Raw genomic sequence first — 21285 nt, forward strand, 5'->3', positions numbered from 1 at the left:
ATGTTATTTGCAAGAACTTTGGGAGTGGTAGCTAAGAAAGTTCCCAGAGGTGCCTGCGTCACTCAGCCTCGTGCTGCTTTGCTGTGGCAGGGATGCAGGCAGCGAGAGAGATGAGTCAGTTGTTGGTGTAGGATGCTGCTCTGCATCTTCATCCCGTGCTCCTGAGGGCTGTGAAATGGGGTGGCTGCTGCTGCTGCTTGACTCCTCATTCTCTGAGCTGGGAAATAGATGAGATCTGCTTCTGAACAGGAAAATGCTTTCAGGGGAGCAGCAGCAGGAGGCTGGAAGTCGCTCTTTGGCTTTTGTTGCTAAGGATTTTCCTTTGTTTTCAAGTTAAAGCAGCACGGATCTGAACTGGGTGAGGTGGAGAGCTGTGGCATTGTGCTGCCATGGTCCAGCTGTGTCCCACCCAGCAGCAGCAGGAGCTGACGCAGTGAAAGCAGCAGCACTGGGAAGGTTTCCTGCTGGATCCTTTGTATATTTGCTTTGGCAGAACAAAGTGGGGAATTAGGGAAGCCAGGGTGCAAAACCCTCAGTCTCAACTCTAGTCTTCCTCTAAGTCCTCATTAATGCTTGGTGTTAATCCTGGCTGAGACTGCTACCTAGAGCATCAGCCTGTTTGACCTGCTGTTTCCAGGTCCCTGTAGGCAGCTCTGCGCCCCGCCTCTCCCCTTGGCTCTGATTAAGAAACCTTAGATTCCAAAGGCAGGCACACCTGTTAGGGCTGCCCTGGTTCTTGTCTCAGTGTGTGCTACGAGGGTCTATTTGCTGACAGCTGCACGGCCTGCCTTCCTTCCTACCCCAACCAACATGGCCTGTGCTGCTGGTACAAAGATAAAGCTAAAAACTAGAGCCAGGTCTCAACTTCTGTGCACGAGATATTGGCTGTGGTGAAACCCTTCCTACCCCCACCCCCAGCAGCAGGCAGTGCATTTATTCTGAGCGCAGCTCCTTCTTCCCACTGCTGCTTTTTCTTTTCATGCTAATTCTTTTCCTTCCTGTAGGATGTTTTCCCCTTTCCATTGTGGATCAGTGTTGCTCTGAGAGGCCCGTGCTGTGCCGAGCGGCAACGATAGCTGCCAAGCCACAATATTTGCCAGTGTGAGAGCAAAGCACAAGTCAGCAGAGAATGGATGCATTGTTTGTGGTGCAGGTAATTCACTGAGACGTGATCCAAGAAGAAAAAGAGAAAAAACCTCAAATCCTACCAGGCTTCCTTCCACCTTCTTTTCCCTGCTGCGTAGTGTGCAGTTGGGATTTGCTGCTGTCCCTGCCTTCAGACGAGCTCCAGGGTTTCCGTGCTGTCTTTCCAGGAAGCTGTGTGCTTTAGTGCTTGCTAGGCTATTGTTCAAATGTTCCACTTTGGGTTTTGCTCTGTTGGCAGCAGGAAAGTCCAGCACCTTCAAGGATCACAGAAGTTGTGTCTGCCCCCTGTGATCCCCAGGTTCTGTGGCGATTGGTGGCTGTGAGTTGCTGCCTCCTCTCTCTCAGTAAGGCTTAAGCAGTGTGAGTGAGTCATAGCACACGTGGACTGCTTGATCTCACACAGCCTTGTGCAAGGCAAGGATTAGCCGTTCAGATGCAGGGATGTTCATTTCTTTTATCGAGATGCTTGTCCTCAAAATGTGCTTTTTAGAGAAGCTCTTGCCGCTCTGAGAAGGGCGTATTTTAAAAAGCAAACGGTTATTGCCTGCCAAAAACAGGATCCTGATTTACAAAGTGAATACTTCTGATCACCTCCAAGTTGTATGTTCTTACAGGGTCTAACCACAGGCTCCCTCAGCTCTAGTTGAAGATCCCACTGCTACCATCAGTGCTTTGTTACTACCCCCTGGCTGCATCCTGCTGGCTCTGGTTAGGCTGAGGACTCCACATCCACATCAATTCTCAGCTGTCCTGCAGGCTGCCCTGCTCCCTGTTCCAGCAGGTAGGCCAGGAGCGGGTAACTGCAGCTCTTCTTGCCAGGCAAGTGAGTACATTCCTCTGGCTTACTGTTTTTGAAGAGGTAACTGGGCTGGGCAGATAGTCCCTTCAGTTCTTGTGGGAGAAATATCTCTTGTAAAGCATTTGTGTAGGGAGGGAAAGGACTTCTCACTGTAAATAGTTACTCAGTAAAGTCTAAGGAAGCACTGAGCAACACGGTGGGAATGTATTCTGCTTGGAGATGCGCAACCTCAACTGATCAGAGATGGATACCTGTTCTTTCTTGCTCAGCCAGCCTAGGTACTACTGCTGGTTATTTGGGCGGCTTCCCTGTCCTGCAGTGCTCATCAAAAGTAGATGATGGTGAAATCACAGTATAGGATGGCTTTTCCAGAAAGCATTGTGACAACCTGCATGCTCTGAGGAGAGGGAAGAAACAGCTGACCCAGCAGCCTTGCCCAGTTCTCTTGTCTCTCTGAGACAGGTTTGATGCTTGCAAAGCCTTGCTGCCCACCCTAGACCAGATGCTACGCTTTTGAGACCGTACACAGGAGATTTTGTGCTTGGTACGTGGGTCCTTAGCAACCATGTGGCCCCACAGGGCATTTGTTCCTGATGCTCTTGGCCAGGAGAGAGCAGCTGCTGCCTTGCTTCTCACTACAGCCAGTTAAACTGCTTGCACAGTGTCCCCTCCTCACCAAGTAAAGGCAAGGGTGAAAGTGTTCCCAAACAGCAGCTTCTCCTCCATGGAAACTTCTCTGGAAAGGTTGTGTGGGCTGGCTTTTTTTTCCCTCTACGAAGAGTTTGTTATTCTAAAATACTTATCTGTATCTAAACATATTTTTGAGAGACAGGCAGTAGAGGGGAGAGGGAACTGCCGTCCTAAAGGCGCCCAGGTTTGCAGCGTTCCTGGAATCCAGCTGTGTGAACTTATCTGGGGACCTCTGGTGTGGGGCTGGACAGGAAAGGAAGGTGAAGTGGCAGTTCCTTACTGTTGTTCTTGTAAGTGATTTTTTTAGGTGGTGTTTGGATAGCAGCCGCTCTGCTCCAATGCCACAGAGCTGAGCTGCTCACTCAGTCTTACAAGGCTTACTCAGACCAAAGCTTGTCCCACCCAGGGACGGCCCAGCTGTGGCTGGCAGGGAGGTGCAGTAACTGCCCAACAGCTTCTGTTTGCCCAGCTGCCACATCGCTGTGCTCCGTGTTGACTGTGGCCAGAGCCCAGTTTTTGCCTCCTATTTCCTCCAGCTGTGCCAGGCACACTGACCTGGGAGGCGTTAGGAAAGAGAAGAGGGCAGTGATAGGAGCTGGGCATCCTCTCTGTGGGAGGGATGTGTCAGCTCTGCCTCTTCTGCCTAAGTATTTCCAAGGATCTGCCTGCTCACCCCTGGCAGCAGGAGGCTGACAGGCAGAGGAGCCTCCTACAGAAGGCAAATGCAGAAGTAAAAGGCATAATCATGGCAGGGTGGTGGATGAAGATCTCAGTGCTTCCGAAGATCCCCAACTCACCGGGAGTCAAAAGCACAACCGAAAAAGAAGTCCCTGTGTCTAGGAGGACTGTGCCTTATTTCTCTGAATGCAGCCAGCGTGCTCAGCCTGCTGCAGCAGCAGGGTTAAAATGGATGTCTGGAAACTGGAAATTCCGCAGAGGAAAGCATCTGGGGCTGTCACAACGTGTGTGTGGCCTTTGAGGACAGTTCAGAGGAACGGGGCTGTTTAGTCCTGAGCAGCACTGATGATAGCAGCGTAGGCACTGAGTGCATAGAGTGTTTATTGTAAGGATAAACTCTTCTCGTCCTGGTGATGAGCAAAAAAAAATGCGGCGGTTTGAGCTGAGGGAGACCTAAATCTGGTACCAGAAGGATGGAGGAACACCCTGTGTGTGTGGAGCAGGAGTGATGCTGTGGTGTGACCCCCAGAGGTGCTGTACAGCTCTCACTCCCACCCAGCACCTCCACCTTCAGGGTGAGTGCTGATACTATGATCCCCAGTTCCTGGGGCAGCTCCTGGTGGCAGGCAGCCCCTTGTCTGCAGGGTGGGGGACAGACAGGACACAGAGCCACCAGCTGGGATGTGGGGCTGATGCCAAAATGCCGTTCCTCCCCAAAGGATGAGTGTGTCTTTGCAAGGCTGTGTGTGCACACCCATGGGATGCATGTGTAGGTGAAGGGGAAACCCAGTCCTAGCCTGAGGGCATCACCTTACCCACTGCAACAACACGCAGCGATAGAGGCTGGGCTTCTTATCTCAGCTGGCAGCAATAGCAGTATGAGTGATGGAAAGTATTTGGCATGCGGAGAGAAAAGCCTGGTTTGCTCTTGAGATGCTGTGGAGGGGGTTGGTGAAAGCCTGCAGGGTGGATAAAGTCAGGAAGAAAGGGAAAGAGCCCTGTGGTTGACGGGATACAGCTGAGGATTGGCACTTGTTCTGAGGGGGAGCACAGGGCTTGAAGGACTGGCCGTGGCCATGGCTACCAGCTGCTGGATGATGGTAAACACTTAAGCAACAACTGGGGCCTCCCTACATGTGAGCTGGGCTGCTGGCTGGGCTCTGCGTGCTGCTGGTGATGGTGACCCTATGATGAAGCAGTTTGAGGGTGGGCAGAAGAATATGAGACTGGGAGGGGTGCAGTTGTACGCCATAGCCCTTCCCTTTGTGTCATGCGTTGTTTGATATTGGTCACCATCAGGGAAATGACCCGGGGTGGCTTTGGGTGCGGCGCCCAGGGAAGGCTGTAGGGCCTGGGGACTCGAGGGCACCAGCTGTTGCCCTTTTCTCTGAGCTGGCAGAGCAGCCACATCGTGGAGCACTGCCAGAGCCAACAGACAGGGGAAAAAGGCTTTTCCAGAGCTGTTATGAGCAAAGACGGCCCCAGCTGTCTAAAAGCTGATGCATTGCAGAAGCAAAACAAGCCCTGTCTTTCCAGACCCTCACGGTTTCCCAAGTCCTTAGGCTGCCACCCACCAGAGCCACCAGCTCGCTTTCTGATGTCCTGCGAGTTGCAAAACCTCTTGGAACCACGATGCGAAATCTGCCCTGCAATTCTGTGTGCGCGTGATGGAGATGCAGTGCTGCTGCCCTGTGCCACAAACAAACCCCTCTGCTTTCTCCCCTCCTTTTCCCCCCCCCCCATACACACAGCACATCTGGCCTCCCATCAGCTGAGTGCTGATGTTTGCCTCAATTGATGCTCTGGATTCCAGGACGCTTGGCTGCTGCTTCGCTCTGCTGTTGCAGCCCCCTGAAGGGTGGGGGGCTGCGTGATGGAGGGCGGCCAGGGCTGCCTGGCAGCTCCAGCAGATGAGCTGTAGCCTCTTGAGAGACCTTTGTCCCCTGTTGTGGACATTGCTATGTCATCTCCCATCCCGCTTCTGTTCCTGCTTTCCCCTCCTCACTGCCAAAGGGTAAGAATTTTGTGTTTGTGACCCCGTCTGTGCTTTCTGCGGGCCTGCCTTGCACTAGTGTCAGCATCTGCTCTTTTTTTTCCCCCATTCCTTCACCCAGCTTTTGGGGAGCCCATGCCCATACGTGATGACGATGAGCCCTTTAATCTGCCCAGGAGGAACCGTCTATAGTCAGCCTCAGTGCGCCATAGGGAGGTGAAGGAAAAAATAAACGACACCAATTGACCTCAGGGAGAAAATTGCAGCCAAACTGAGCACAAGCAGAGCGGCATGCGGTTGGGGCGAGATCAGGCAGCACGAGCCCTGCAGCCTCTCCCAAGGCTGTGCAAGCTCACTGTATGCTGCGTAACCCCCCTGCTATGCAAGAAAGTGTGACACAAGTCTGGGGGCAGAAGGGCTTTATTGCACCAGGCCCTGAAGCAGGGCTGTTCAACACGGAGATGGACGGCCACCGACGGGTCCTTTCCCAGATGTGACATCTGTCCTCCAGGCGTCCATCCCCTTTCACCCCAGAGTGGCGATGAATCACGGTCTGAATACCAACCTTCTTCACCCATTTTGGCTTTCTTCTGACTTTCACCCCTCTCTGCATTTCGTGCATCCAGGCCAAGCGCGGTTCCGCGCCTCGGTGCGCTGTGAGCCCCATCCCTGGGGCAGGGGAACCGTCCCAGCTGGGATCCCCATGGGGTGATGCAGGGTTGGTCCCCTGTGCCCGCAGAGTGACCCAGGACAGCCACGGCTTTGCTAGCAGCTCCCTCCTGTGCACAAGAAGATGCCCACAGCCATACCCACCACCGCGGAGACCCCCAGGATCAGACCCAGCACCAGCGGGGCGTGCGAGCGGCCTCTCTGCTTCCCTGCAAGGAGCGACAATGGTAAGTCACCCCAATTCCCAAGGGATGAGAGCCAGGAGCAGGGGGAGCCCCAGCACCCCGCCGTGCCTGGCACACACCTGTGTGAGGGCTCTGAGCCCGCAGGATGTCCACGCAGGTGGTGTTGAGGAAGTGCTGTAGGTTATGCGTGGTCTCAGAGTATTTCATCAGCTCCTGCCGGGCAAAAGTGGCCACCGGGTCCCTGCGTGGCCAGCGGAGCTCCCAGGTGGCGGTGGGGACGTGGAAGGTGAGGAAGGCTGTTCCATTGAGGGACACCTCGTAGAAGCTGTGGGCCGTGCCGTTGGGGAAGAGGCAGCAGCCCAGGCGGCAGTGCAGGATCTGGGTGTCTGTGGGATGGAAGGCATCAGGTTCCAGCTGTCCTTTGCTGCTGTAGAGCTATAGTGTGTGCACGGCCCTGGCTTGTGGGCTTGCTCCCTGCAGCTTCTCATTTGGAAATCGCCCTGTGCACAGTGAGCTCCTGGTGGCTCTCACAAGGGATGTGCTATAGGGCACGGATGTGGGGATGTAGATAGCACTGGAGATCCAGGTGCAGGAATGAATGGGGGCAAAATGGGCTCTAGGGAGGAACACGAGTACAGGGGCTGTAGGGAGAGAGATGTCAAAGCACAGCCACAGCAGCCTCCCTGTGCATGGATACAACCTCCTCACCCTCAGCATCCCGCTTCCAAGCAGTGACCCCAGGGCAAGCCCTCTGCCCGAGGGCTGCCAGCAGCTCCGGGGCTGCGTCCCCGTCCCCGAGCAGCCGTCCCCGAGCAGCCATCCCCAGCAGCACAGCACCACGTGCCCCCTCGCCCCGGCAGCACTCACAGTTGAGGGGCCTCTCCTTGCTGAAGACCTGCACTATGCCGCTGAAGTAGCTCAGGTAGTTGGTCACCATGTCCCGCTGCTGTGCCCAGGCTGCGGGCGGCTCCAGGGGCAGCACCTGAGTGACGTTGTGATCCTCCAGGATGTGGCTGAGCCGCCCGTCCAGCGTGGCGTTGCCCCAAAAGACGGAGCTGCCCTTGGACACCTGCGTCCACTGCAGCATGGTGAAGGCGAGCGGGGCTGCGGGGAGACGCGGATGTCACGCCAAACCTGACCCTCGTCCTCCAGCCCCGCAGTGGCCCGAGCATCCCACGCCGCCCCACGGCCCCGTACGGCCCCGCAGCCCCTTACCGTCGCTCCCGGCCCCGCAGCCCAGAGCCCCGCAGAGCAGCAGCAGCCTCAGCATGGCGGGACGGGGACGGATGGGCTGCGGTGGCCCCGCGGCCGCAGTTAAGCGGTGCCGGGGAGGTGGGGCCGGGAAGGAGGAGGAGGAGGAGGACGCCGGGAGTCCGGCCAGGTCTCTCCCATTTCCTTCACCCACGACGCCCGCACCCTTTCGCTGCCGGACGTGGCCGCGTCAGAGTAAAGGGGACACGGTGGGCTCCGTGGCACGCAGCAGTGTGACAGCCCAGCGCATGGGAAGCGATAGCGCTTCGTTAATTAGTTTAGAGGCAATTATCGTGTGTGAGCATCGCCAAAGCATCGCACGCGGGTCCGGCTGTCCGTCCCCGCCAGGCAGAGCGGCGCGGCACAGCGCGGGGGGGGGCGGAGCCTCTGCCGGGCGCGGCGCCACCTGGTGGGCGTGGCCACAGATAAGGGGGCGTGGCCTCAGGAGGGGCGTGGCCAGCGGGCGCGCGGGGCGGGACGCCGGTGCCGGGCAGCGCAGCGATGGCGGCGGCGGAGCTGGAGCGGCTGCGGATGGCGGGGGCCGGCATGGCCATCGCCGTGCTCACCAGCGGCGGCGACGCGCAAGGTGAGGCCCGCGGAGCGGCAGAAGGCGGCGGGCGTCACCAGCCGGCTCTCCTGCCGGGCGGCGAGGGTGTGCGGCGGGTCCGGAGTCCTCGCTGCCGCGGGGGCCTATGGGGACGTGCTGCAGGGACGCGGGGACGTCTGGACGCGGGGCGTAGGGCGCGGGAAAATAATGGGAGTGTGGGGACGCGGGGCATCGGGATGGGCGGCCGGTGGGAGCGGTGGGTCCCCTCCTGGTGCGGCGATGTCCCCGCGGTGCCACGTGTCCCCTCCGCAGGCATGAACGCCGCTGTGCGCGCCGTCACCCGCATGGGCATCTACGTGGGAGCCAAGGTCTTCCTCATCTACGAGGTCTGCCCGCCCCGCGCCCCCGCCAGCCGCCCTGCCCCCGCGCGTGGCACGCAGGGATGTCACCTCCGTGTCCCCGCAGGGCTACGAGGGGCTGGTGGAAGGCGGCGACAACATCAAACAGGCCACCTGGCTGAGCGTCTCCAACATCATCCAGCTGGTGAGCATCAGCAGGCCCCACCGGGGACACCCCGCGTGCCAAAGCGCCGTGCCACGTCCCCCGATTGTCCCCTGTGCAGGGCGGTACGGTCATCGGCAGCGCCCGCTGCAAAGCCTTCACCACGAGGCAGGGCCGCCTGCGCGCCGCCCGCAACCTGGTGGAGCACGGCATCACCAACCTCTGCGTCATCGGCGGCGACGGCAGCCTGACGGGTGCCGACATCTTCCGCGCCGAGTGGGCCGGGCTGCTGGATGAGCTGCTGCGCGACGGTGAGTGATGTGGGACGCGATGGGTAGCAATGAGCCAAAGCCGGAGCTCAACCCAAAGCGTGGGGCGTCGGGCGCAGGGCTGATCAGCGAGGAGGTGGCGAAGGCCAACGGGCGGCTCAACGTGGTGGGCTTGGTGGGCTCCATCGACAACGACTTCTGCGGCACCGACATGACCATCGGCACCGACTCGGCGCTGCATCGCATCATGGAGGTGATCGACGCCATCACCACCACGGCGCAGAGGTGAGACTGCTGGCCTCAGCATCAGCACAGCTCCCACCCTCCTCATCCTCCTTCTTCTAATCCTCCTCACCTTCATCCCTTGGCTATCATAGAATCATTAAGGTTGGAAATGGCCTCTAAGTTCATCAAGTCCAACTTCCGTCCCACCCACCCTACCGTGCCCACTCATAGGCCCATTAAGGTTGTAAACGACCTCTAAGGTTATCCAACCATTGACTCGTCCCTGCCGTGTCCACTCACCGTGTCCCTAAACCGTATTCTTGCAGCCACCAGAGGACGTTCGTGCTGGAGGTGATGGGCCGCCACTGCGGGTGAGGACACCAGGTGGAGTGGGGGCTTTCTGAGGCATTTCAGGCCCTTGGGGACACTGGGGTGCCACCATCGCTCCCTGCAGGTACCTGGCGCTGGTGTCTGGGCTGGCCTCGGGGGCCGACTGGCTCTTCATCCCCGAATCCCCCCCAGAGGACGGCTGGGAGGACCTGATGTGCGAGCGGCTCGGGGAGGTGAGGGGCCCATCCCTACCATGGGGACACAAGGAGGATCCCAGCTTGTGGCCGGGATGCGCTCAGCTGGCACAAATTTTGGCTAAGCTGCCGTGCCCTTTGCTCCCCCAGACCCGCAGCCGAGGGTCACGGCTCAACATCATCATCATCGCGGAGGGGGCCATCGACCGCAACGGCAAGCCCATCTCCTCCAACTACGTCAAAGACGTAAGGCTCACCCCACTGCCAGCTCCCATAGCCAGGCCCTGCCTGCTCTGACAGCCTCTCCGCCCTACAGCTGGTGGTGCAGCGCCTGGGCTTTGACACACGTGTCACCGTGCTGGGCCACGTGCAGCGTGGCGGGACGCCCTCCGCCTTCGACCGTGTGCTGGTGGGTGCCCGGGGCTGTGGGATGAGAACAGAAGGTAAGAGAAGGACTTTGTCATCACCCAAGGGGTGCCTCCGACTCGCTACAGAGCAGCAAGATGGGGATGGAGGCGGTGATGGCGCTGCTGGAGGCCACCCCGGACACCCCCGCCTGCGTGGTCAGCCTGTCAGGGAACCAGTCGGTGCGGCTGCCGCTGATGGAATGCGTCCAGGTGGTGAGTGCATGGTGGCACTGGGGGGTGCAGAGCTGGTGGTGGCATCTCCGTGGGGCTGTTGGCAGCTCCATGGGGCTGGTGGCACCTCTGTTGAGTGGGCGTTAGGGCATCCCACTGCTGTCACCCCTCGTGCGGGTGTCGCAGTGCTGCATCTCTTCCCCCAAGACGAAGGACGTGCAGAAGGCCATGGATGAGAAGAGGTTTGATGAGGCAATCCAGCTCCGTGGGAGGTGAGCCACCATGGGGTGACTGGGGAGGCCTGCTGGAACAGAGGTTCTCCTCTAGAGCTGCTGCTGTCCTTGCAGGAGCTTTGAGAACAACTGGAACATCTATAAACTGTTGGCACACCAGAAGCCAGCGCAGGAGAAGGTAAGTCAGGGTGCCACGCTGTCCTTTCCATCATCCCCTCGATTCTAAGGAGGATGGTGCTGTTCCCCTCCTGGTGGCTGTGCCACCATCCCAACCACACGGCTGCTGTCCCTGCAGAGCCCCTTCAGCCTGGCCATCCTGAACGTGGGGGCCCCTGCTGCCGGCATGAACGCGGCCGTGCGCTCAGCTGTGCGCATCAGCATCTGCCGTGGCCACACCGTCTATGCGGTGAGCGATGGCTTCGAAGGCTTGGCCAAGGGACAGGTGAGCATGCGGGCACCAAAAGCCCCACGGGGCTCTGATTGGGGTGGGCAGGGTTGTCCCCTGCTCCAGAATTGAGCGCTGTTTCCTGCAGATCCGCGAGGTGGGCTGGCACGATGTGGCAGGCTGGCTGGGACGCGGCGGGTCCATGCTAGGCACCAAGCGGTGAGTGGCCCGTGGCTGTGCCACAAGGGACACTGCTGTACGTGGGCTTCTCAGGGGCCTCAGCGCAGGGTCTTTCCCCCTTGCAGGACTCTGCCCAAGACTTGCATGGAAAAGATCGTGGAGAACGTGCGGAAATTCAACATCCAAGCTCTGCTGGTCATCGGTGGCTTTGAGGTACGGGGAAACACTGAATGTAGAAGCGCCCTTTGGCATCACCGCATCTCCCACACCTGATGGGCCCTCCTGGCCCCGGGTGGTGGGGTGAGGTGGGAGCCTGCTGACGGCCATGCCCACGGCAGGCATACGAGGGGGTGCTGCAGCTGGTTGAAGCCCGTGGGCAGTACGAGGAGCTCTGCATCATCATGTGTGTCATCCCCGCCACCATCAGCAACAACGTGCCCGGCACCGACTTCAGCCTGGGCTCGGACACAGCCGTCAACGCAGCCATGGAGGTGAGGGGCAGGCGGTGAGGTGGGAGCACCGCGCCGTATGAATGCGGCCCTGTGACCGGCGTTGTCCCTTTACAGAGCTGTGACCGCATCAAGCAGTCGGCGTCGGGCACCAAGCGCCGCGTCTTCATCGTGGAGACCATGGGAGGTTACTGTGGGTATCTGTCCACCGTCACCGGCATCGCCGTGGGTGCCGATGCTGCCTATGTGTATGAAGACCCTTTCACCATCCATGACCTGAAGGTGAGCGGCCCTCGGTACCCCAGCAGCACCGTTTTGGTGGGGAAAAAAGGTGGGCAATGGAATTGGGAAGAGCTGCGGATGAGATGTGGTGGGGTTGGGGAAACATGGGGTGGATGCGGAAGGCAGGGGACGTGCTGGGGTTCGTCCTGCAGGCCAACGTGGAGCACCTGACGGACAAAATGAAGACAGACATCCAGAGAGGGCTGGTGCTGCGGTGAGTCCTAACTCATAGAATCATTGAGGTTGGAAAAGACCTCGGAGATCCCCAGGGCCAACCCCAGCCCACCATGCCCACTGACCACATCCTTCAGTGCCGCATCTCCGTGGCTCTGGAACACCTCCAGGGACGGTGACCCCCACCTCACCCCATCCCTTCTCTCTGCTCCGCCAGCAACGAGAAGTGCCACGAGCACTACACCACCGAGTTCCTCTACAACCTCTACTCCTCTGAGGGCAAGGGCATCTTCGACTGCAGGATCAATGTCCTGGGCCACCTCCAGCAGGTACAGGGTTGGGAAGGCCACCAGCACCGGGCCTTGTCCCACAGGGACGTGACCTCAGCTTTTCTCTGTCCCTAGGGTGGAGCCCCGACCCCCTTTGATCGCAACTACGGGACCAAGCTGGGCGTGAAGGCCGTGCTGTGGATGTCAGAGAAGCTGCAGGAGGCGTACCGCAAGGGTGGGCCCGGGGCTGGGGGCGCTGGTCGCAGCATGACCGCTGTGCCTGCTGCCAGCTGATGACAGTGTGTCCCCTGCAGGGCGTGTGTTTGCCAACTCGGCTGATTCCGCCTGTGTCATCGGCCTGAGGAAGAAGGTGGTGGCCTTCAGCCCTGTGACGGAGCTCAAGAAAGTCACTGATTTTGAGTAAGTGCCCATCTGCTGTCCACGGCTCCCCCAGGCTTTCCAAAACTCAGGGGCGAGGGCCGCTGTGCCCAGGGCCGCTGGAGAGCCGTGTCCCACTTCGCAGGCACCGGCTGCCCCAGGAGCAGTGGTGGCTGAACCTGCGACTGATGCTGAAGATGCTGGCCAACTACCAGATCAGCCTGACCGAGTACATCTCGGGGAAGATGGAGCACGTCACCCGGCGCACGCTCAGCATCGAGAAGGGCTTCTAGTGGCCATCCCTGATGCGTCCTCCCCAGACCCTGCCTGAAATTGCTGCTCCTCGGGGCCGGTCACTGTGCAGATGTGGGGATGGGGGGCTTCCCTGTGCTTGGCTGCGCAGCCCGGCCCCGAAATCATCCTCTTCTAGTTTATTATTTAATGATGGGGTACTCCTGATTCCTTATGTCATGGCTTGATAGCCCAAACCAATCGCTGCTTTTAGCCGACGACCCCGCGCGGGAGGGGAGCGGAGGAGGATGGGGTGCAGTGCCACAATAGGCACAGGGCACCGGTCCTGGCAGTCCCCTGTCCCCGGCCACCCTGCATGACGCTTGGCTGTCGCGACCACCGCCACGTGGCCCTTGGTACCACCAGCAGGGCCGTGCCCGTCGTCTCACCGCCGCTCCATGACCCCACCGTGTCTCACCATCGCGGCGTCGCTTGTGTCTTAGAGATAAAACCTGCTGGAGCCAACGCTGCGTCAGCGCGTGCTCATTGCGGTGCCACGGGGAGGACTGGAGGCCGTGTCCCCACGGGGTGTGCACTGAGATGGGGGGACCGTCCTGTGCTGTTCCAGGGAGGGGGTGTGAGAAAGCTGAGCCGCAGACAGCTTGCCAGAGCCCAACTCATAGCTGGGACGTTTCCCTCTCTGTGCAGCCCCAAGCTGGGGTCCTGGGAGAAAAGGACCACAGGCAGCCTCCCATGCGTGACTCCTTCCAGAATGCACAAAGTCCGTGTCCCTCTGCGAGGAGACCTCTCAACCCTGGAGGAAAACTGCATCTCTTAGGGTTTGGTTCCCACCTTCAAGGGAAGTTCAAAGCGGATGGGTCATGGTGATGCACGTGGTTTTCACGCAGTTTCTCAGGGCAGCTGCCAAGCTCCTTGGCCCTGGCTCATGGTTCTGGGACTTGGCTGTGCTCAGATGATGCCAGACAATTCATTTCCCAGGACTACTTCCTCCCAGAGCCAGACTGACGAACATCAGCATCATGGGGACGTGTCACAGTTGTAGGGTTTGGACAGAGCTGGGTTTTTTTCCATTGAGTTGTCCCCAGCGTGGAGGCCCCTTCGATTTTAAGGGCAACAGTGCTATTCCCCTACTGGCTGCAGCACTTATTTTAGGCTCTGGACAGAGAAACAGCAGAACTTGATGAAGGAAACATAGCAGCTTTTCCCTGGTGATGCCTGCCCTGGGGACCCCAGGCACAGGTCACACCACTCCTCCTGGCAATGGGGGGGTCGAAAGTGGGTTCCTCCGCTGCCCCATGCTGATTTTGAGGAGCCCATCTCACTCCTCAACAGGACCCCAGAAACTCGGTGACCATCCAGCCCAGCCGCAGACACCGTGTCCACATGGACACCGAGCATCACACAGGGGAAGGAAGGCCACTGACAAAGATGCTGCGAGGTGGCAGAGGGGGCACTTGGCACCCGCAGCAGCAGCAGCAGCAGCAGCCAAGAATGACAAGCACGGCACGTAGGCGGAGAGCTCTGGCGGGGATTAACAGCCTGACTGCTGTGAGCTGAGAAAAAAGGAGCTGCGCCAGAGCGGCCCCAGGCCACGCTCAGCACTCCGGCAGCCACCGCCAGCCCCGTGAGGAGCCATGGTGCTTGCTCCAGACACTCCCCTCCCAGCAAAATGGGGGGCTCCAGGCTGTGGGGTGTCTGCCAACACTCTCCAGCAGCTGTTCCCACGATCCCCAGTGCAGAAAGGTGCAAATTCTGCCACCAAGCAGCTGCTGAGGCAGCCTTAACCTCTGCACAAGGGCAGGATGCAAACAAGATGCCGGGTAAGTCTCTGGGGCCTCGGCTGTCAGGGCAAGACCAGTATATTATAAATCACACTGACCAGCGCAGCTGGGCTTAACACAGGAGGCAAGAACTAGGTCATCTGAACTGCAGTCCTCACCCAGATGGACACGCTGTGCCCCCTCATCCCAAGGCCACGTAGCTGTGCTTGTGTGCAGGGGGCTGCCCACGCCCCCAAGGAGCATTCCCATCAGCACAACCCACTGCAGGGCTTTGGGTGCCCACACACACGCAGGGAGCAGAGCCACAACCACCCCGGGCCCTGCAGAGACTCACACCGAGGGCTGTGCCCCCCTCTGCAGGTTTTGCATCTCTGCACCAAGCCCTGCTCACAGTGCCTTTGCTCCCTGCAGCTCAGCTGCAGACAGGCTGCTGCAGAGAGCTGCCCCAGTAGCAAAGCACCTTTGCAAAGCAGGGAGGTGCAGCAGTTCTGGTCATGAGCAGCACAGCAGTCAGATGAAGCATTTCACAGTCAGTGAAGCGGGATGGAGCAGGGGCCAACAGCTGCCCTCCGGCTTCACAGGGCTCACAATGGGAGCTGTGACCCAGAAGTAACACAGCAATGCCCAGAGTCAGTTGTTCTCACCACGGTTGCTGAGCCCCAGGCACAACTCATAGGTCCTACAGGGAAAATGGCTTTTATTTGCTATGACACAATGTTTCAAATGGTATTTAACAGCTTGGTAAAATTTTTCTGAATTCAGCTTTTTCAGTTAAGCACCACCCTTGATTCCTGCGCATTTGAACAGTAATGCTTGGCTCATTTTCTCCCCAAATGCACAGGGATATTTTGCTCCGAGGTTAAAATTTCCTTAGGCTGCTCTAATGCCTGCGAGGGCATGCAGGGGCGAAACTACAGCTGAGCATTCAGGATTTGCTGTTTCACCCAGGCTGAATCAAGGTCTTCTTTGGGCCACCTGACCACCAAGTCAGATGCTGCTTGTACTAACAAGGCCAAAAGAAACCAGGAGTTTAAGATAAATTAAGAATTTGACATTGACCTTCACCATCTGTACCGGAGAGTTCTTGAAAATCCTTTAGGCAGCGTCTTTCCAAGATTCAAACAAACCTTTGTGAGAGAAGCTGCCTTCAGAGCCTGCTCTACGCAGACCCACAATGACAACTGGCCAAGCGCTCGGCCAACAGGGAGCAGTGGGACTTCTGGCTGCTGTCAGGCTTTGCCAACCCCTTCATTTGCAGGGCACAGCAGCACCTCTGCCTGCAGCCCCGCTAGCTTTTTCTTGTTGATCCCGCTGTGGCTCCCATCGAATGACCTCAGTGACAGGACACGCACACAGCAGCAGAGCCTGCCACGCCAGCAGGAAAGCTCCCGAGAGGCAGATCCCGCCAACGTGATGCACGCAGCCAGGGGCAATGTCAGGAGAGCTAAAGGGGCACTTTCACTCAGCCAGCATCGCCCCATCCGCAGGGGAAGTGCGGCGGAACGTGCTGAGCCAGGCATGTATGGGCAGAGCGGTGCTGCTGGGCTGGGGCCGAGCTGCCCGCCTCACCGAATGCCCCAGGGAGGACACGGCACACACCCTCACTCCTCCTGCAGCTCCCTCTTCCGAAAGGCCTGCAGTCTCCTCCCCACTGTCTCCTGGACGACCTCCAGACCCTCTGCGTCCAGTTCCTTCGTGAGTAGCAGGATGGCACTCAGCACGTTGTTCTGCCAGGATGAGACAGATGCTGCTTTATACAAGCACGTTAACGCCGGCCCAGAGAAGGGGAGCACTCGGTTTTCGAGTTGCTGCTCCTTCTAGGGACTTCATCACCTGTACCTACAGGGACAAACCAACACCCCTGAGGGGCAGAGGCTGCCTTGGAGGAGACTAACTGGAATGCAGGACAAACTCGTCCACCCAGTCCTGCATAGAGTGCCCGCACACCTCTGGCTCCTGTAGGGAAAAGGGCGCTCAATTGAGCAGCTGTCCTTCCCTAGTGTGCCTGCATGAAGGGTGAGGAAAGGACCTGCCCCACTCTGATCTGAGCAACAGCAAGATAACAGCGAAAACAGGAGCTGGACAGAACCTTTGAAGGTCCCCAGCTCAGCCTCCCAACCAAAGTAGGACTGCTGCCAACACCAGAACGTGGCTCTGTCAAACCATGCCATGAAAAACTCCAGAGGGAGATTCCACAACCTCTCTAGACACCTTTTAGGGGAAAAAACTTTTTTCCTAATGTCCAACTTGAAGCTCCACAGCTGCAGTCTGTGGCCACATCCCCTTAATTTTTATTTTGCCAGAAAAAAAATAAAAAGAGGGAAAAAGCCAGGGCCTGCGGTAGTGCTCTTGGTACTGTAAAGGAAGCTTAAAGCATGAATGAACAAGAGAATGCAGACAACAAATTTTGGAATGAGGCAGAACACGGCCTAGATCCTCACTCTGGCCTTCCTATGCCAATTGCAGCGATGGCACTGAGCCCAGAACACAGCAGCTCCCAGCTGCACAGCCAAGATCCACGAGGTTCATCTGGGGCGACATCACCGAGGGGGCTGAAGAAGCACCTAAGCTCTCAATTCAGCATCCTCCCGCTCACCAGCTGCATTTCAGCTGCTGCCCACCTCTGACGTGCTCTCAGCACAGTGCAGGGACACACGTGCCCGTGGGCAGACAGATGGAGAGCACAAACCTCATCAGGCATTCTCTGCACGCAGGGGAAAATAAAAACACTGCACGGCATCTTGAAGATGAAAAGCAATTTGGTGTTGAAAGATACTCACTCTTGTATTTTGGCTACAGTCCATCTCTTGAGGTGAGAAGGAGGAAAATTTATCCCTAGGAACAGGCTTCATACCAAGCTGCTCTCGGATTTTGCTGAAAAAAGGGAGAAGAGCAAACGTTACAATAACCAGATGGCAAAACCTTACTCTGCCAGGCCAAACTTCTAGTCACCAGCAGCCACCCAACAATTATCTAGCCAAGGGATTCAAAGCACATCTCCACAACACCTCAGCTGCCTACAAATACAGAAGCCTGAGCAAAACTGTAATAAGAACCTCACAGCAACAGGACGTAAGCAGGCAATGCACCACGAGGAGGCTGCTCCCAGCCGTGGGACTGGGAACTGACTGCATCACAGTGCACTCCAACACGTGCACGGTGCCACAAGCACCAAAGCATGCTGCAGGGGAGCTAAGGAGGAGCGGGCCAGAGCTCACCCACCTCTGTCTGCACATGCAGCTGCCAGCAAGCACCCCGCTACAGCACAGCCTGTTTGGCAGATAGAGAATCAGACCCGGCACAGCTAACTGGAACGACAGAATCTGCACCCGCTGCAGGGCTGGCCCACAGAGGATGGGGCTCGGCTGGCAGGATCCTATCATGCTACCCACGAGTCCAGCTCAGGAGCCCTAACATCTCACTTGGTCTCCTCCAAACCAAAGCTCAGCAGCTCGCTCTCAGTCTCCATTGTGGATTCGGCAGCACTGGACTCTGTGGATGCGGAGCAGCCGTTCTCCATGCTCCTCCTGGCTGGTGGGGCCGTGATTTCCTCCCCATCAACCATGGCCTGGGACAGCTCTTCCTCTGTCACGGCTGTGAAAGCAAAAACAACAGCCTGGAGCCATTTGTTTGCAATGAACTCCAGCAGCCCACAAAGACACCGCCTGTGATCAGGAATGTGCTGCTGCTGCAGAGCTACGCAGGCAGAATTTCGCCCAACAATCCTGCTTTGTAGAGGCCTTTTGCTTTCATTCCCCTGCGCAAGAGAAGAGTGGCCGTCTCTTAAAAGGAGAAAGATATCAGGCGGGGATGCAAAGATGCTCTGCAGGCTCCAAAAGCCACCAAATTACTGCTAGCAGGTAGAAAAGCTCTTTCCATAACCGCAGATTCAATTACAGAATCCTTTTCTTTGCCAGAGCAAAGGAGAAAGCTCTGAAAAACCGCTAATGAACGGTACAGTCTCAGCTCTAATGAGCTTCTTTCAGCCCAGCTAGCACTAACCCTGGCACTGCAGAGCATTGGGAGCAATGGTTCTACAGAGGGGACTCTCGACCTCCAACAGATCCTGCCTGCCTGCACACCTGCACCACGTCTCCCCATCACAAAGAACCAAGGACACCTGAACAAGAGGCACCAGCACATCAGTGGTTTCCAGTTCACCTTGCCCAGGGCTCATTTCCCTGCCAGCACCCACCTTGATTATCCAGCTTCTGCAGGCTGGGGAGGTTGCGGAGCACCGTCATCCTGTAGCGGTGGGGGTCCGAGCCACAGCAGGGGTTTTCAGACAGCCACAGGACCCTGAGCCGGGGCAGGTTTTTGAGGTAGAAGAGCTCATTCAGGCTTGCTATGTTGTTCTTCCTCAGGTAGAGCTCGCTCAGATTCTGGCACTGGTTCAGCGGCTCGAGGTCTGAGATGCCATTCAGGCTGCAGAGAGAGCACAGGCTCAGCCCACCCCTCCTCATTGTGCCCTAAGTGGTGAGCAGGGTCCCTGAAGCACGCAGCTTTTCAGCCCCTTTTTCTGCATCAGCTTCACTGAGAAGCCTCACACCGACACAGCGAGGGCGGTGTTCAGGAGCCTACGGCTTTGCACAGAACAAAAAGATGGCATTTCATCTTTGTAAACAGAGGGAGGAATTAAAAAAGCAGGCGCTGCTCTCTGCTGAAGATGACAAACAGCTTTTGCTTCCCCCAACCATGCATCACACTGACGCCCTTTTCTCTAGCAGCTCAAGCTGAAGGAGAACCCACAGAAGATTCCCAAGATGAAAAGCTCAATTTCAAAGATAGCAGAAGCTCCACATGAGATGGCAGAAATGTGGAGCTTGGAGAGATCCAAGCATTTCAACCAGCCTTCTGCAAACTGGCTTCATGTGGAGGCCCAGAAAATCCCATTTAAATCATGGAACATGACAGAAGGAGCAAAAACCCTACGACATTTTAGCCCCTCTCAGAACAAATAGCAAGGAGACAGGTGCAGAGGAGCGTGCTGAAGGATAAGCATTTCCACATCTCTGCTGCTTGAGAAAAGAGGCGAGGAGAGGCTGGCAGCTTGGAGACACACTCTAAGAGGCAGCACCAAACCAAATGCCAGGACACAGCTGTGTGGAACACGTGGTCTCCACTCTTTCCAAGGCCAGCAGCTTGGGATTCACCTGAATGTGATCACCTCAACGTTGGGCAGATCCCGACATATCGATATCTATGCAGGAAGAGATAGAAACATTAAACTGCACTCCCAAGAGAAAAAAAACAAAAACAAAAACAAAGCAAAACATAATAACAAAAACCACAGCAGTTTAAGCCACGCACAAATAAGATAAAAGTAAGAGCAGGAATCCGGGTTGCTTCAATCTAACCCAAGCTTCGCACTGCCTGAGGGATTTGCTGCCAGAGCCAGCACAGAATCAGCAGAGCTTCCACCCTTTGCACCCTGCCAGCATCTCGCTGCTCTTCTTTCCAGTAGCTCTGACGTCCTTACACTGCTTTCTAGGAAGGATCCATCCCTCTCACCCGGACATCCCTTTCCTGCAGTGCAGATGTGCCTATGAGCCTAAATCCTGTACCGCCAGGGGAGCACAAGGCCCCAGTACCCTCCCAGTGCCAGTTCTCTCCAGGTACAGGGGATTGATGAGATGAGCAGATGGCACCACGGTGGTACTTACATCAGTGAGGCGGCTGCCCCTGTGGGAGAAAAGAGCTATCACTGCATTGGCCTTGGCCACAACCTCCCATATGCTATGCCCTCACCCCAGCAGCAGGCCTGGGCCTATCCCACACACCTCTGCCTTGTCTCCACTGTCCCCTCCAGGGCTGCTGTGCACAGGCCTGGGACCTCAAGGCTGCTCAGCACTCACCAGCCTTGCCTGTCCCCAAACCCTAGGCCTGCTTATCCCTTCCCAATGCCCTGCTTGTCCCTATCCCTAGGCCTGTCCTTGCCATTGCAAACCCTAGCTCTGTCCCCAAACCCTACCCCTCCCCAATGCCCTACCTGTCCCCATCCCTAGGCCTGTCCTTTCCACTACAAGGCCCTGCCTGTCCCCACCCTTAGGCCTGTCCCTTCCATTGCAAGCCTCTGCCTGCCCCCAAACCCCAGCCCTGTCCCCAGTGCCCTGCCAGTCACCAACCCCTAGCCCTGCCTACCCCTCCCCAATGCCCTGCCTATCCCCATCCCTAGGTCTGTCCCTTCCATTGCAAGCCTCTGTCTGTCCCCAGACCCTAACCCTGTCCCCAGTGCCCTGCCTGTCCCCATCCCTAGCCCTGTCTCCTGCCCCTAGCCCTACCTACCCCTCCTCAATGCTCTGCCTGTCCTCATCCCCAAGCCTGTCCTTTCCATTACAAGGCCCTGCCTGTCCCTTGCCCTAGTCCTGCCTATCCCTCCCCAACTCCCAGCTGGTCCCCATCCATAGGCCTGTCCTTTCTACTGCAAGCCTCTGCCTGTCCCCAAACCCTAGCCCCGCCCCTAGCCCTGCCAGTCCCCAACCCCTAGCCCTGCCTGCCCCATGCCTAGGCCTGTCCCTTCCATTGCAAGGCCATGCCTGTCCCCTGCCCTAGCCCTGCCTACCCCTCCGCAACGCCGTGCCTGCCTCCAGCCCTGTGCCCGTCCCTCCCACTTCAAGGCCCTGCCTGCCCCCATCCCCACGTACACCCATCCCACGGCAAGGCCCCTCTTGTCCCTATCCCCCGCCCTGTCCCTATCCCCACACCCCCCATCCCAGGCCCCCACCAGCAGTTCAGCCGCCGGACCCCATCGAGCGCGACGGCCTTGGCCCGGGCCAGCACGGCCGCCCGGCTCAGCCTCATGGCCGGGCCCCGCGGTCGCTAAGGGCGGGGCGGCCGCCAGCATTGG

The 21285-nt window shown here is 57.9% G+C and overlaps 3 protein-coding genes across 3 annotated transcripts; 1 reads left to right on the top strand and 2 right to left on the bottom strand.

The window, feature by feature from the left end:
* Positions 1 to 6071: 6071 nt before the first annotated feature.
* Positions 6072 to 7430, bottom strand: PROCR (protein C receptor; the record flags this gene model as incomplete). Its single annotated transcript, XM_079539877.1, has 4 exons — positions 6072 to 6184; positions 6280 to 6546; positions 7028 to 7264; positions 7376 to 7430. The coding sequence occupies 4 exons, from the start codon at positions 7428 to 7430 to the stop codon at positions 6072 to 6074; spliced, it is 672 nt and encodes a 223-aa protein (XP_079396003.1).
* A 482-nt stretch (positions 7431 to 7912) lies between these two features.
* PFKL (phosphofructokinase, liver type) lies at positions 7913 to 12698 on the top strand (the record flags this gene model as incomplete). The annotated part of the gene is made up of 22 exons (XM_079539847.1): positions 7913 to 7997; positions 8271 to 8344; positions 8424 to 8501; positions 8581 to 8770; positions 8848 to 9013; positions 9280 to 9324; positions 9408 to 9516; positions 9628 to 9723; positions 9794 to 9886; positions 9972 to 10097; positions 10263 to 10327; positions 10403 to 10466; positions 10584 to 10730; positions 10822 to 10892; positions 10979 to 11066; positions 11192 to 11344; positions 11420 to 11584; positions 11737 to 11798; positions 11976 to 12087; positions 12163 to 12262; positions 12342 to 12447; positions 12551 to 12698. The coding sequence occupies 22 exons, from the start codon at positions 7913 to 7915 to the stop codon at positions 12696 to 12698; spliced, it is 2343 nt and encodes a 780-aa protein (XP_079395973.1).
* Positions 12699 to 16039: 3341 nt separating this feature from the next.
* CFAP410 (cilia and flagella associated protein 410) lies at positions 16040 to 21239 on the bottom strand (the record flags this gene model as incomplete). Its single annotated transcript, XM_079539681.1, has 6 exons — positions 16040 to 16165; positions 17219 to 17312; positions 17861 to 18032; positions 18634 to 18863; positions 19592 to 19638; positions 21141 to 21239. The coding sequence occupies 6 exons, from the start codon at positions 21237 to 21239 to the stop codon at positions 16040 to 16042; spliced, it is 768 nt and encodes a 255-aa protein (XP_079395807.1).
* Positions 21240 to 21285: the final 46 nt, after the last annotated feature.

The sequence above is a fragment of the Tetrao urogallus genome (assembly GCF_951394365.1).
Source record: "Tetrao urogallus genome assembly, chromosome: 9".
NCBI classification, from domain to species: domain Eukaryota; kingdom Metazoa; phylum Chordata; class Aves; order Galliformes; family Phasianidae; genus Tetrao; species Tetrao urogallus.